General features: G+C 41.2%; 1 protein-coding gene across 5 annotated transcripts in view; it reads left to right on the forward strand.

Annotated features, from left to right (window-relative positions):
• Nucleotides 1-17,172, forward strand: part of MRAP2 (melanocortin 2 receptor accessory protein 2) — a 45,400-nt gene that overhangs the window by 19,739 nt on the left and 8,489 nt on the right. For all 5 annotated transcript variants that reach the window (XM_070496499.1, XM_044757518.2, XM_070496498.1 and 2 more), the window contains one exon: nt 14,367-14,466. In XM_070496499.1, the coding sequence (XP_070352600.1) occupies nt 14,367-14,466 (100 nt within the window). The remainder of the gene's footprint in view (nt 1-14,366; nt 14,467-17,172) is intronic.

The following is a 17,172-nucleotide window of genomic DNA, read 5'->3' on the forward strand; positions in this document are numbered from 1 at the left end:
CCCCCCAGGTTCATACAGGTTGTCATAAATGGCAGGATTTCCCTCTTCTTAAGGGCTGAATAATATCCCGCTATATATATGGCTTTCATATTTTCTTGATCCGTTCATCCATTGATGGACACTTAGGTTGTTTCCATGTCTTGGCTATTGTAAATAATGCTGCAATGAACATGGGACTATAGATATCTCTTCAAGATAATGGTTTCATTTACTTTGGATATATTTCCAGAATTGGGAATAGCTGGATCATATGGTAGTTCTACTTTTAATTTCTTGAGGAACCTCCATACTATTTTCCATACTGTCTGTACCAGTTTACATTCCCACCAATAGTACACAAGGGTTTCCTTTTCTCCACATCCTTACCAGCATTTATTATCTCTTGTCTTTTTGATAAAGCCATTCTAACAGGTGTGAGGTGATGTCTCATTGTGGGTTTGTTTTGCATTTCCCTGATGATGAGTGATATTGTGCATCTTTACACATACCTGTTAGCCATTTGTCTGTCTTCTTTGGAAAAATATCTATTCAGGTCCTTTGCCCATTTTTTAATTAGGGTTTTTTTTTTGCTATTGAGTTGTATGAGTTCCTTGTATATTTTGGATACTAACCCCTTATCAGATATATGATTTGAAAATATTTTTCCCATTCCATAAGTTGCTTTTTCATTTTGTTGATGGTTTATTTTGCTGTGCAGAAGCTTTTTAGTTTGGTGTAGTCCCACTTATTTATTTTTGCTTTTGTTGCCTTTACTTTTGGTGTCAAATCCAAAAAATCATTGATTGCCAAGACTGATGTCAAGGCGCTTACCCCCCATGTTTATGCCTTTCTATCAGGTAAATCACTTATCTCTATTTAGTTAAGATCTCTTTGTGGAGATTCATCTTGTTTATTTGTTTGGAGCTTATTCCTCTTTTTCTTCATTTTCCTTGATTCTCTGTGTCGATTTCTGTGCACTAGATAAAATAGCAACCTCTCCCAATCTTACAGAGTTGTCCCGTGTAGGAGATGAACCTTGTCATTCAGCCCAGCCTGAGCTCCTAGTTGTCTCTCAAACTTTTATGATTGTCCAAGCAACCTTCCTTGTTCTTAGTGGCTACCAGTAGTTGAGGGTGTGTTAAGAGCTGTCTGTGTCCCAAAGGTCAGGATCACGGTCAGCGCCGATGCAGTCTGATTAGAAGCTGGACCCTCAGGCAGCAGCTGGGAGAGTATGTCGTTAAACCCCTTCCAGGGAGAAACTGGGAGGTGGATGTTGTGCCTGCTCCCTTTGTGCTGGGCCTGGCGTATAGCATGGAAGAGTGTTCTCGTGCTTCTTAAGAACTGCTTCTTGAGGAGTTTGGAAGCTGGTGACAGAGGAGGATCCTGAGCTTGCCTCCTCCCATGGATGCAACAAATCTACAATTATATGTGGAATAATGTCCTCTGAGGGAGGTCTGGAAAGAGGATGAAAAGGACCTCTACAACAAGGAACACCGCAGGGGTGGAAGAGGCAGAGATACAGTCCTGCTGAGAAAACCCACACCTAGCCCCGGTGATCACAGTTGAGCCATCTCAGAAGTACGGAGCTTTGGGGATTCCAGCTCTTCATTAGGCACCCCAGCCCTTAGTTCAGCACAGAAGAGAGGAGACCCCAAAACACCTGGCTTCGAAAACCAATAGGAAATACACCCAGGAAAACTATAGAACTTTAGGAAAAGCAAACTTGCTCTTAAAGGGCCCGTGCACAGCCTCACTCAATCCGGAAACCAGCACAAAAACACCAGATAGAAAAGTGCATAGTCCATTGGTAAAAGAGACTCACTTGTTAAGCTTGGAGCACCTCCTGGAGAAGCAAGAGGTGTCTTGGACCCTCGTCTAGGGACTAGCAGCTGCTATTTTTGTGACGTAGTTCAGCCACACTGATGCCAACACTGGCAGTTGCCATTTTAGAATTCTCCCTCTTGCCTCTTAGTGCAGGAGCCTGCCCCACCCACTAGTGCACTCAGACAGTTGTGTGTAGCCGGGCAGCACAGGCAGCACCGAGTGAGCCTACAGCAGTCTCGCACTGCCAGGTTTCACAACCAGTCACACAGGGGATCTGCCCTGCCCACCAGTGCAACTGAAACGGTCACATGCCACCTTCTTGGGGGTCTGCCCCACTCACCAATGTGCCTGAGGCACTTGTGCACTGCTGGAATGCACAGCCAGCTGCACTGGGGGCTTGCCCTGCCCACCAGTGAGCTAGCAGAAGTCATGTGCTGCTGCCCCTGCAACCAGCCACACTGGGTGCCTGACCCACTCACTAGCAAACCCACAGCAGTTGTGTGCCACCAAGCTTTGAAACCAGCCACACTGGGGCCTGCCCCAGCCAATAGCATGCCTGCAGCAGCTTCATGTGGCTGGGCCTTGCAACCAGCTGGCTTGGAGCCCAGCCTCACCTACCAGCATGCCCACCACAACAGAAGGACACACACAGCCACACAGGGGACACTCCTGGAGCACTCGGCATGGATGAAGAGAGGGGAGCACGCTGCTGGGCCCCATAAGACATGTCCTACATAAGGTTACATTTGCAAGATCAGGAGACACAGCTGATCCACCTAATACATGTAAATAAGCACAGAGAAGTAGGCAAAATGAGGAGACAGAGGAATATGTTTCAAATAAAACAACAGGGAAAATCTTCAGAAAAAGAACTAAATGAAACAAAGATAATTTACCTGATAAAGAATACAAAGTAACGGTCATACAGAGAGCTCACTGAACTCAGGAGAGGAATAGATGAACGCAGTGAAAACTTCAACAAAGAGTTAGAAAATATAAAAAAGAACCAATCAGAGGTGAAGAATGCAATAATTGTAATGAAAAATTCACTAGAGGGAATCAACAGTAGAATAGATGTCACAGAACGGATCAGCAATCTGGATGACAGAGAAGAGGAAATCACCCAAGCTGAACAGAAAAAAGAAAAAGAATTTTAAAAAAAGCAAGGACAGGTTAAGGACAGGGACAACATCAAGCTATCTAACATTTGCATTATAGTTTCCCAGAGAGAGAAGACAGAGACAAAGGGAAGAGAGAGAACTTATTTGAAGAAATAACAGCTGAAAACTCCTCTAACCTGGGGAAGGAAACAGACATCCAGATACAGGAAGAACGGAGAGTACCAAACAAGATAAACCCAAAGAGGCCCACACCAGGACACATTATAATGAAAACATCAAGACTTAAAGATGAGAGAGAATCTTAAAAGCTCTAAGAGAAATACAAGAAGTTATGTACAAGGGAACTCCCATAAGACTATGAGCTGACTTTTCAGCAGAAACTATACAGGCTAGAAGGGAGTGGTACAATATATTCAAAGCACTGAAAGGAAGAAAACCTACAACCAAGAATACTCTACTCAGCAAGGTTATCATTCAGAATGAAAGGAGACATAGATTTTTCCAGACAAGCAAAAAATAAAGGAGCTCATCACCACTAAGCTTGCCTTACAAGAAATGTTAAATAGACTTTTTTAAGTGGAAAAGAAAAGACCACAAATAGAAATGATAAATTATCAAAGAAAAAGTATTGGTGGTAAAAGCAAATATATAGTAAGGGCAACTACTTATAAAACTAGTGTGAAGGTCAAAAGATGACAGTACTAAAAGCATCTGTATCTACAGTAAGAGGTTAAGGGATACACAAAATTAGAGAGGTAATCTATGATGTCAAACACATAAAACATGGGAGAGGAGTAAGAGCGTAGGACTTTTAGAATGTGGTCAAACTTAAGAGAGTATCAGCTTAAGATAAACTGCTATATGCATAGGTTGTTAAATATGAACCTCATGGTAACCACAAACCAAAGTCTTATAATAAATACACACAAATTAAAGATAAAGGAACCCAAACATAACACTAAAGAAAGTCATCAAATCACAAGGAAAGAGAGCAAGAGAAGAAGAAAGGAACAGAGAAGAACTACAAAAACATGTAGAAAACAAGTAACAAATGGCAATAATTACATACCTATCAAAAGCAATTTAACTGAAAATGAACTAAAGGCTTCAATCAAAAGACATAGGGTGGCTGAATGGGTGAAAAAACAAGACTCATATATATGCTGCATACAAGAGATACACTTCAGATCTAGAGACATTCACAGACTGGAAGTGAAGGGAGTGAAACATGCAAATAGAAATGAAAAGAAAGCTGGGGTAGCGATACTTATATCAGACAAAATAGACTTTAAATAAAAACTGTAACAAGAAACAAAGAAAGGCATTACATAATGATAAAAGGAACAATATAGCAAGAGGCTAACACTTGTAAATATCTACGTGCCTAACATAGGAGCACCTAAATACATAAAGCAAATATTGATAGACATAAAAGGAGAAATTGACAGTAAGACAATAATAGTAGGGGACTGCAGCACCCCACCTACATCAATGGATAGATCATCCAGAGAGAAGATAAATAAGGAAACATTGGCCTTAAATGACACATAGACCACATGGACTTAATAGATATATACAGAACATTCCATCCAAAAATGTGGTGGGAATACACATTCTTTTTGAATACACATGGAAAATTCTCTAGGATGGATCACATATTAGGCCACAAAACAAGTCTCAATAAATTTAAGAAGATTGAAATCATATGAAGCATCTTTTCTGACCACAAGGGTATGAAACCAGAAGTCAACTACAAGAAGAAAGCTGGAAAAGTGACAAATATGTGGAGATTAAACAAAATGCTATTGAACGACTATTGGGTCAATGAAGAAATCAAAAGAGAAACAGAAAAATACCTGGAGACAAATGAAAATGAAAATACAACATACCAAAATTTATGGGATACAGCAAAAGTGGTACTAAGAGGGAAGTTTATTGCAATACAGGCCTACCTGAAGACACAAGAAAAATCTCAAACAATTTAACACTGCAGCTAAAGGAACTAGAAAAAGAAAACAAACAAAGCCCCAAATCAGTAGAAGGAAGGAAATAATAAAAATCAAAGTGGAAATAAATGAAATAGAGACTAAAAAGACAATAGGAAACAGCAGTGAAACTAAGAGCTGGTTCTCTGAAAAGATAACCTAAATTGACAAACCCTTAGCTAGATTCACTAAGAAAAAAAGAAAGCTCAAATAAATAAGATCAGGAGTGAAAGAGGAGAAATTACAATGGCTACCATAGAAATACCAAGAATTAGAATACTATGAAAAACTATATGCCAACAAATTTGATAACCCAGAAGAAATGGATAAATTCTTAGAATCATACAACCTCCCAAAACTGACTCAAGAATAAATAGAGAATCTGAATAGACCAGTCACTAATAAGGAGATTGAAACATTAATCAAAAACTCCCCCAAACCAAAAGTCCATGATCAGACAGCTTCTGTGGTGAATTCTACCAAACATTCAGGGAAGATTTAATACCTGTCCTTCTCAAACTGTTCCAAAAAATTGAAGAGAAGGGAATACTTCCTAACTCATTTTATGAGGTAAGCATTACTCTGATACCAAAACTAGACAAGGACAAACAAAAAAAGAAAATTACAGGTCAGTATCACTGATGAACATAGATGCAAAAATCCTCAATAAAATATTAGCAAATTGAATACAACAATACAGTAAAAGGATCATATACCAGGATCCAGTGGGATTTATTCCAGGGAAGCAATGATGGTTCAACATTCACAAATCAACATGATATGTTACTTTAACAAAAACAAAGCATAAAAATAACATTATCATCTCAATAGATGCAGAGGAAGCATTTGACAAGATTCAGCATCCATTTATGATAAAAACTCTGAATTAAATGGGTATAGAAGGAAAGTACCTCAACATAATAGAGCCCATATGTGACAAACCTACAGCTAAATTATACTCAATGGTGAAATCTTGAAAGCTATCCCCCTAAGGACAAGAATAAGACAAGGATGCTGACTTTCACCACGCTTATTCACCATAATATTGGAAGTCCTAGGCAGAGCAATTAGACAAGAAAAAGAAATAAAATGGATCCAGATTGAAAAGGAAGGAGTCAAACTGTCACTGTTTGCAGATGACATGATTTTATATGTACAAACCCCTAAGGAATCCACCAAAACTCTGTTAAAAATGATAAATGAATACAGTAAAGTTGCAGGATAAAAAATCAACATACAAAAATCAGTTGCATTTCTGTACGCTAATAACAACATTGCAGAAATAGAAATCAAGAATACAATCCCATTTACAATTGCAACAAAAAGAATAAAATATCTAGGAATACATTTAATAAAGGAGATGATAGATCTGTACACTCAAAACTATAAAAAAATTGTTGAAAGAAATAAAGACACAAAGAAATGGGAAGATATTCCATGCTCATGGATTGGAAGAATAAACATAGTTAAAATGTCCATATTACCTAAAGCAATCTACAAATTCAAAGCAATCTCTATCAAAATCCCGACAACATTTTTCACAAAAGTAGAACAAAGAATCCTAAAATTTATATGGAACAATGAAAGACCTTGCAAAGCAAAAGCAATCTTGAGAAGAAAGAACAAAGCTGGAGGCATCACACTCCCTGATTTCAAAGTACACTACAAAGCTATAGTAATCAAAATGGCACGGTACTGGCACAAAAAGAGACACATAGATCAATGGAACAGAATTGAGAGCTCAGAAATAAACCCACACATCTATGGACAGCTAACTTTTTGACAAAGGAGCCAACAGCTAACTTTTTGACAAAGGAGCCAAGACATACAATGGAGAAAGGAAAGTCTTCAATAAATGGTGTTGAGAAAACTGGACAGCCACATGCCAAAGAATGAAAGCCCATTATCTTACACCTTACACAAAAATTAACTCAAAGTGGATTAAATACTTGAATATAAGAACTGAAATCATGAAATTTCTAGAAGAAAACATAGACAGTACACTCTTCAACATCAGTCTTAGCACTATCTTTTTGGAAATGTCTCCTCAGGCAAGGGAAACAAATGAAAAAATAAACAAAAGGGACTACCTCAAACTAAAAAGCTTCCATATGGCAAAGGAAACCATCAACAAAACAAAAAGACAACCTAACAGTTGGAGAGATATTTGCAAACCATGTATCTGATAAGGGGTTAATATGCAAAATATATAAAGAACTCATATAACTCAGCGGCAAAAAAACCAAATTGATTGAAGAGTGGGCAGAGGATTTGAACAGACATTTTTCCAAAGAAGATATGCAAACAGCCAACAGGCACATGAAAAAATATCAATGTCACTAATTATTAGGGAAACGCAAATCAAAACTACAATATGATAGCACCTTATGCCCATCAGAAAGGGTATTATTAAAAAGACAAAAAAGAATGAAGTTGGAGAAAAGAGAACCCTCATACACTACTGGTGTGAATGCAAACTGGTGCAGCCACTATGGAAAACAGTATAGAGTCCCTCAAAAAATTAAAAAGAGAACTACCATTTGATCCAGCTATTCCAGTTCTGGGTATTTATCCAAAGAACGTGAAAACACTAATTCAAAAAGATCTTTGCACCCCTATGTTCATCACATCATTATTCACAATAGCCAAGACTTGGAAACAGCCTAAGTGCCCATCAATGGATGAGTGGATAAAGAAGATGTTGTGTGTATATACACATACAATGGAATACTACTCAAGTATAAAAATGATGAAATTTGCCATTTGTAACAACAGGGTGGACTTCGAGGGTATTATGCTAAGTGAAGTATGTCAGACAGAGAAAGACAAATACTGTATTATTTTACTCACATGTGGAAGATAAAACAATAATAAGAAAACAACAAACAAACACAAGATATAGGGAACAGATTGGTGGTTACCAGAGGGGCAGGGATAGGGGGAGGGTGCAAGGGGTAAAGGGGGATATTTGTATGGTGATGGATGGAAACTAGAGTTTTTTGTGGTGAATATGATGTAGTCTACACAGAAGCTGAAATACAATGATGTACCCCTGAAATTTATATGATGTTTTAGACCACTGTGACCTCAATAAAAAAAAACAAACCTGCGTCTTTGTTTGCTGCAGTCTTGTGGGACTCATGAGTGCAAGCTCCACTGGCTGTCAGCCAGGAGGTCCAGGTCCCATCTCTCGGGCAGCAGCCACAAAAGCTGGGGTGCCAGACCTGTGTACAAGCTTCTTCCATGGAGACAGTGGCAACTTGGTTTTATTATTGGAGGAGGCTGGAAAGAGTAGGTGGGGGAGGTGTCTGCAGGCTTCCCTGATCTCTGGAGAGGATGTATCTAGCCCTAGATGCTTGCTAAATAGAAGCGTCAGGCAGCATCTTTTAAGTACGCAGACACATCTCTTTTAGGGAGAGGTGGGAGATGGGTGTTCCTGCCTGCTCCCTCTGTGCTGAGCCCTGGGTACGGGGGCAGGGTGGCTATGGTGAGAGCTTGCATGTCCATTAAGAACTCTTTCTTTGTTTGCTGTAGTCTTAGGGTTCTCGTGGACACAAGTCCCATTGGCTTTCAGAGCTAGATGTTTTGGGGGCCTCTCTGGTGGGATTCTTAAAAGTTGGGCCTTTGGATGTGTGGTCCAAATTCTTCACTCCTCGGGGAGGAGGTGGGAGTTGGGGGCTCCCTCCTGATTGTATGGCATTGTGCCAGGGGTGGAATTTATGACAACAGTGTGTCCCAGCCTTTCCTACCCATTTCACTGTGGATATTTTCTCATTTGCCAGATGTGTAGGAGTCGCTCTGCTAGTTTCTGGGTCTTTTTCAGAGGGAATTACTCCATCTGTATCTGTACATCTGGTGTGTCCATGGGAGGAGAGGCACTCAGGAGTCTCCTAAATCTCCATCTTGTTCCACTCCCCTTTCCAGCTAATTACATGGTTTGGCCTTTGTCCCCATTCCCTGTTGCAGGAAGAACTGCAGGAGCCCAGGCTTCATATGTGGGTCCTAAGAGCCCAGATGCCACTGTTTCCTAGTGGTGGTGGTGGGGCATCTGGCCAAGCATTTAGAGGGACCGGGCAGTGGTACTCCGGCTGGTTCCCAGCTTCTGGTCTCCATCAGCGGGGCTGTAAAGGGCTTCAGAGTTACTCATTTCCTAGCTAGAGGGCTTTCTCTTTTTGTTCCTTAAAAAATCATTTACTAAACCTATCCTTTAGCCCTGAAGTGAACAGTAATAATTAAATGCTTTCACTGATACTTTTATTGATGTCTGCTCGGTAGTTCTTTGTGGAAATAAAAAAAGCTCATGGAATCCATTAGGATATGTTGTCATCGATCATCTGATGGAAGGCTGTTGCAGTCAGGGTGTGAAATCACCCTCCTTAATTTACTTTAATTCTTTAATTCATTGTTTTTCTGGGACAATCTTTACAGAAGAACACTTGCTTGTTAAGAATTTTAGTGGAAATTCTGGGCAAATTGCCATATATTTCCTTGTAATATGGGATTGATAGCTCGGTGACAAATCTTGTCTTTGTGTCAGTTTGCTCCTCTCTCATTTTCTTAGTTTCAGGGGCAGAGGAGACAGGCCTGCTGCTGTAATTTTGGTTAATACATTTCCAGAGACAATTAAAAATCTTTTTTGAGCATATTGCATTCTAGAAATGATTAAAGCTGTAAAAAATTCCTGCAAAATGTAGGCAGAAGTGTGACACATTACATACTTACTTGTCCTACTCTATTATTAATAAAGAGTATTTTCGTTAGTTTTAACATTCGCACTAGGACAAAACAAAAATGCCTGTGTGAATCCTTACTGTTCTGATGGAAGAGATCCGATTAAAGTAGAGGCCCTTCGCTTCAGGAGCCTGACAATATATGAGACATGTAGAAAGGAATAAAAACCAAACCAAAAAACAAACAACCAAACAAAAAACAAAACCCTGCCCCAGACATACAGGAAAATAAAAAAATTGAAGTCAACTGTTGGTCTATGTGCAGTGGTATAGTCTCTTCCATTTTGAAATGCCGTGATTCTGACCTTCAAGTGTGTCTCCTTGTTTTGCAGAGAAAAATTCAAAGTCAGTTAGGTGCAGGTTCAAAATAATAGAAGCCAGACATTTCAAGGGGAAGCGCTTACTGCGGACAGAAATGACTGTAACAGTTACCTGCATTTGCTTAACCTGTAACACATCATGCTTGGCAACAGTAGCTCCATCTTTAGTTAGACTAAGTCCTTCTGCCTCCTGAAATTTAAATTCCGACCATCGTAGGTCTCTCATCTGAGAAACAACCTCTGATTGTCATTGTGAATTCTCTTTTTGCCCTCGGTTTTGAATCTGGTACTCAACCTTATAATGTATAAGAAGTGTACATATATCTGACACATGTGTGGTGCCGACAGAATGGATATTCATTCTTTCAGCACATATTTGTTGAGCATCTGCTGTGTGCAGCCCTATGTTAAGCACTGGAGATTCAACAATGAACAGAGAAGACAAAAATACCTCCTCTTCTTGATCATGCATTCTAATGGGAGAGACAGAGCAGAAATAAGTTAAATAAACAAAATATGCCAGATGGTGGTGGTGAAAAAGGAAAAGTAAAGCAGAGAAAGGAGACGTGGAGTGTGGAGGTGAAAATATAGATAGAGTGGCCATGGAAGGCTTTACTGAGAATAAGAAATTTGAGAAAAAAATCTAAGGAAGTGAGAAATTGAGATATAATATATCTGGGGAAGAACGTTCCAGAAAATGCTCCATGGCAAGAGTGAAATGGAACATGCCAGGAACAACTAGGAGGCAGCATGGTGCCAGGGGAGTGAGTAAGAGGCAGAGCAGCAGGAGACGAAGGCAGGTAGTGAGGAAGAGGGCACCAGGGCCTTCGAGGTCATGCTGAGGACTTTGACTTTTTCTCTGAGAAATCATTTGAGGCTTTGGGCCAGAGGAGTGGCATCTGGCTTAGGATTCAATAAGACCACTCTGCAGCTGGGGAAAGACGGGGAGAGATTGGAAGCAGAGACCAGCCAGGGGGCTATTGCAGTAGTCCAGGCAGCTGATGATGTGGCTTGGACCATGGTGGGGGCAGTGGAGTGGTGAGAAGTACATACATTCTGGATTTTTTTTAAAGATAGTTCTGACAGGATTTGTCAATGGATTGGCATAGGGTGTAAGAGAAAGAGAAGAGGCTAGGATGATTTGAAGGTCTGTGATCTGAGTAATTGGCAGGACGAATTGCCATTGACTGAGATGTGGGAGGCTATGGGGACCTCAGGAACACCAGGAGCTCACTTTTGGACCTGTTAAATCGTGACCTAGCAGACATCCGGGCCATGGGGGGAGAGGTGTGCAGTGAAGGCGTAAATTTCAGAGTCATCAGCATATAAATGGTATTCAAACCCAGGAGTTGAATGAATGAGTGTAGAGAGAAAGCTGAAGAGGTCCAAGAACTGAGCCCTGGGGCACACCAGCATTTAGAAATTGGGCAGCAAAGGAGCCTGAGTGGAATGTACAGAAAACTAGGAAGAAAACTGGGCAGTTATATTTCCTGGAAGCCAGGTGAAGAAAGGATTTCAAGGATGAGACAATGGTTTGTGTCAAATCCTACTAGTTAGGAAAAGTGAGTTGAGAACTGAGACTTGACTGTTGCATTTACAAGGTAGAAGTGACTGGCAATGATTTTAAAAGCAATTTTAGTGGAGCAGTGGGAGTGAATGGCTGATGGAATTGGTTCAAGAAAAAATGAGAGGAGAGGAATTGGGAGACAGTATGTACAGACAAATCTCTCAAAAATTTTGCTATAAAGGGAAGGAGAGAAACGGGACATTTGTGAACGGCTTGGCTGGCTGAGACAGGATGTTCTTAGAAAAGCAGAAGCAAAAGCCTATGAGTCAATGAGGGGACATGTTTACATTTTAGCAGGGCCCCTCTGGCTGCAGTGTTGAGAAAAGACTGAAGGAGCATCCTCTGGTTCTGAGCCATCAGTCATGGCCACATTCCATACTTTTGTCCTATGCCAACTTGCGGATCATGCCAGTTACGTGCAAGGATGAGTCAGCAAGAAGCCAGGTCATCAAGATGAGAAGCAGAGCTAGGGCTTGCAAAGGCTTGGAGTTAAGACGTGTCATTGGGAGCACAGTAGGGACAAGTAAAAGAGGTAGAACTCAGTAGAACATCACTGTTGCCTCCTTGCCAGGAACACATACCACAAAACTGATGCTAATGCCTTAGGAACCAGAAGCGGTGTGAGGACAGTGCTGGCTCTGGTGTCCTGAACTCTCTCTTTCAAACTAAGTATTAACCCTTGTTTTTTTAATATAACCATGAGATAGAAAGGCCACTATTTATTCTCTGGAGGTGGAGAGGAGCAGGAGTGTGTAGGGTAGTTGCTGTGGCCCTACCCTAGAGTGGAGAAAATAATATATGGAGAAAAAGATCATACCTGTGAAAAGTGTGTAGCTGTCAGCCTTCAGCTCTCTTGTTTCATTATGTTCATTAGAAGTCAGTTTGAGGGGAAGTTATCCTCCTCCGCCTCTGCTCCGCCATGACTTCTCTGGGGGCTGTGACCCTCCCATGCCCCACATTATTGCTGCTTTCTGGTCAGCTCCCTGGTGCAGTAGAAGAGTAGAGGGCAGGGATGGGTCTGGGTTAAAGGTATCCCTCCCCCACCGCTGCCCGCCCTGGGAGAGGGAACTGGAGGACTGATGGGGATCCAGCTGCCCTCTGCAACGTGACAGCTGTCTTCCTGAGAACACCTCCCAGTGTGAATCCACACGTCTAGATTAAATTCTCGATTGAGAACTTCACACTGGTGTGTCATTTGAGAATTTGCTTTTGCTGTGTAGGCAGCTGATGCAGTACAGTGTCCTGAACTGTTGTGATCTGTCCAATGGTTGTCCACACTCTGTGCCTTCAAAGTTGAGATGTTATAGTTACCTTAGTTGTACTTATGTACACGTATTTTTTTGGCACTTGTCCTTATGTCTTTTTTAGGCCTCATTTCCATTATTTTATAAGACAAAGTCTACAAATTCTATTGCTTTGGAACTCTCAACCCCAGGAAAGATACTTGAATTTTGCATCCAGAGTGCTGAATAAACGTTCTTGCGTAAAAGTTGTTAACTTCTAGGCAATAATAGGTATAGAACGAAAGTATGAATTATGCAGAGTAAATTGCTAATCTGATTGCTTTGCTTTAGAAAAAGTGCTACATATACATAATTTAGTTAGGATAATGCTTTGTATTTAAACACATTTAATGTATAAGCTCCCATTGTTTATTTTTAAAAAATTGCTAAGCATCCTCACGGTATTCCCACATAGATAAACTTTGTAGAATAGATCAGAAGACGTAAAGTAATTCAACTCTGTTGGGTCCCCCAGATTGGAGACCCTACTGTGTGTGAACCAGTTTCTGCAGACATTCCAGTCTCACCCCTGTCTCAGAGTCATACACACATGACTGTTACCCAAGACAGGATCCAGGAAGGGCCCATGTAGAGAAGCACAGACAAAAATGGCCGGGGGCTCAAGGGAGGGAGAGAGCGCATTCGTTGGGGACATTAGTCCAGGCTTTGTAAAGGAGACGGTGTAAGGAATGGGCTTTGAAGGCTCTAGGCTGGGGAAAGTTGTTCCAACCAGGTAAAGGTAAGAGCCCCTGGAAAGATGTGGATGTTAGGAAGCTATGGCTGAGAGTTGAGGAAAATACAGGGACACAGTGTCCTCTAGTCCAATTGGAAACATGGATTTTAAAGAGGGATAAACTGGGAGGAAATGGTAATTTTAACAATAATAGCCGGAAATGGGGGGTACCTTCTTCTCAGATGCCAGATGTTGTAGAAAATGCTTTACTTATGGAATCTCTTTTAATCTGGAAAAGGTCAGGTCTATTTTTGTTGAAGAGTTTTTCATAAAAGAGCTGCATTATCAGAGCTGTGATAAAGCGGTTCGCACAGAGATCAAGCACAGGGAAAGAGAGAAGACGGAGAGCACTCAGGGGCCCATTTGTATGTTCTCAGCAAGGGGTAATGAGGACCTGAGTTATTCCAGCATGCATGTAAGTGAAAATAGAAAATTGGGTTGGTTTGAATCAGAATTCACTTTAAACTTCATGTTACAGTCTCTGCTAAAAACAGTATTTTCTAATTCAGGACACTTCAGTGGAATCTTGAGGACCTAGATGGCCTCTGCTCTGTCCTAGGTTCCTTCACTGGGATATGGAAACCAAGAGTCAATAAGGCTGAAGTCTTAGTGTTATCTGACACAGAAACCCAGAGGTGACACAGGTTCTTCCCTCTCTCTCATTCCCTACATCTTAACTGTCCCCAGTTGACTGATGAGTCAAGATTTTCTCATAAGAGTGTTGACACCCTTTCTCATTTCATTTCCCAAAAAGCTCAGATGCCCTGAGTGCTCCAGTTTTGAGCTACTGTGAAATACTAATCCCACTATTAACTGTCTTGCAGATTCCATCGTGATTGGATTTTGGGTCGGTCTTGCGGTCTTTGTGATTTTCATGTTTTTTGTGCTGACCTTGCTGACCAAGACAGGAGCCCCACACCAAGAGTAAGTTTGGGCTGTTCCTAAATGTCTCTTAAGCTCCACAGGGAACCAAAGAATCAAAAATAGTGTCCAGGGCTGGGTTTTCTTCCAGTGGGGGAGAGATGGGGCTGGCTAGGGATTTGCTGTCTGGACCCAGGCGCCTGTGGGGTGGGATCCGCCTTCTGCCTGGCACTTTGCCTCTTGCCTGTGGGGCTTGTTTCCAAGTGGACTCTTGTGAACCTGGGTTTTTTGGTCCTTTTCTATAGTCTTAATGCTGATCAGGCCTGATTTTTACATTGAAATACTTATTAATTAGGATGTATTTTCTCCTTAGTCCCAAAAGGATTTACATGACTTGCCAGACTAAAAACAGTGACAAAAGACAATAGCAAAAATAGGATGAAAACTATTTTTAAAAAACATTTCAAGGAGGGGCTGGCCCCGTGGCCGAGTGGTTAAGTTCGTGCGCTCCGCTGCAGGCGGCCCAGTGTTTCGTTGGTTCGAATCCTGGGTGCGGACATGGCACTGCTCATCAAACCACACTGAGGCAGCGTCCCACATACCACACCCAGAAGGACCCACAACGAAGAATATACAACTATGTATCGGGGGGGCTTTGGGGAGAAAAAGGAAAAAATAAAATCTTTAAAAAAAAAATTGTTTCTAAAAAAAACATTTCAAGGAGCAGAGAAATAGTTGTTACTGGATATTTGACTAAATTAATTATTGACAATAATCACTGAATTCAACACTGAGTTTCCTTGAAACTAGGATCAAAGTGGAAACACTAAGGATTATATAATTCTCATGGCATGATAAAGAACATTTGTGTTGGGCTTTGGATTTATGGAGGAAATTATTACACGGATGCTTAAAGAATGCTGAGCAACGTCAAAATGTATGGATTCAGTTATGGTTTGCAAAAAACTCAGAAATGTTTTAGAGAATTTTTTTTAATCCCAACATTTCAAAAAAAGGGAAAAATAATGTATGTTGGATGCCTTATTAGTTGGTCCCAGTAGGCAACAACACACTCAAATTAGGTAATTAGAAGAGCTTTCGAGAAAGGGATTATTCACAGTTTGTGTCAAGGGAGGAGGACATCCCTGCAGGATAGCGCAGGACCCCAGGGCTAGCGACACTGAGGAGTGGATACCAGTCTGGATCTGAAGGGGGCCCTCTCTGGAAGCCAGGAGTTCTGCAGAGAGGGTGGCTGAGAGGAGTCGTGACCTTGGGTCGAGGAGTACAGCTAGCCCAATGTGACCTCTCAGGAAGGGAGCTTCAAAATAAATACCCACACCTTAGTTTCCTCCGTCCTCCGCGTCTTCCACCACTGCTCCCCATGGGCCGAACAGAACGACACAGCCGGCAGTCAGAGCCTCCCTCAAAGGTCAGTTTCCTGGGGCACAGAGCAGGATGGGGAAGGGTGGGGAGTGATCTAGGAAGAACTTGAGCACAAACCCTAATATTTCACATCTGGGATCTCACTTAGCCCTCGCAGCCTGGCAGCAGCATTCTCATTGCTGTATCTCATCATACAGTCTCCAGCATCTGTTGTTCGGTCTTCAGCCTACTCTTGAACTATAACAGCTACCTGGGTAAAGGGAACGGTGCTGCCCATCATTCAGCTATTTGCAGACATTCAGGTCTGGAAAAAAAATTAAACACATTTTAAATGAAAGAAAAATACCGTTTTACTGAAGCACATGGAGACGTATGGTGAAGAATCTCTTTAACAGCCACTAAAAAGCCACTATAAAGATGTATAGTATATTTAAATGTATAACATTTAAATCAGTGGACTGTGAGTAAAGCACATGATCCTCCATAATGTGGGTGGGCCTCATCCAATCAGTGGAAGGCATTCCTAGAAACAGCAAAAGGCTTGCCAAATTCCTTTTGGCTTGAAACTCATTCCTGCAGATTTTGGACTTGCCAGCCTCCACAATCACATGAACCAACTCCTTTAAATAAATCTCTCTCTCCCCTTAATGTGTCATGGTGACCCTGGGTAGCTGAGACTTCATCTCCACTCTTCCAGTCTGTGGTTCAGTCCTACTGCTAGATGGTTTCTCTTTTGATGGTGGTTCTGAATAATCTCAATCAAAGAATGGAGGTCACTGTAACTCTACATGCTGTTAATGAGGGTAAGGAGAAAGTCTAGCCTTTTTTCACTTTTAATGGAATAGTGGATCAGCCCTCAGGGCCACTTTAAATGCTTTTTTTGAGTCCGAGGCAGTGTAAGATATGGAATTGGGTTGTAGTATATTATAAGAGAAAACCAAAAGAAACAGACATGTGGAAAAATCCCTAAATGGATCAGTTAAAAAGGCTTTTAGAACTTAGTAAACTTGACATTTATTTGGCAAGAATTTTCTCTAAAATAGACATCATTTTTTCCATTTGGCCAAATTCAACATAGAACAACCAATTTTAAGGTTGCCTGTGATAAATAGGCATGCAGGAGAGAATGATAAATCACTGAGAATAATAATAAGAGCCTTGTTTTTAATGTTTACCGTATTCCAGGGTCTACTAATCACTTTATATGTCTAATCCCACTGAGTCCTCCCGGGAAGATGAAGTAAATCCTGTAAGTGTTCCCACTTCACAGACAAGAAAAGTGAGGCTGAATCACTTGTCTGAAGCCTCGCAGGTAAAAGCGGTGGAGCCAGGCCTCAGCCTAAAGCGTCTTTCACTCGGAAGCTCCTTATTAGCATGACATTACAT

Source organism: Equus asinus, chromosome 24, assembly GCF_041296235.1.
Source record: "Equus asinus isolate D_3611 breed Donkey chromosome 24, EquAss-T2T_v2, whole genome shotgun sequence".
Taxonomy (NCBI): Eukaryota; Metazoa; Chordata; class Mammalia; order Perissodactyla; family Equidae; genus Equus; species Equus asinus.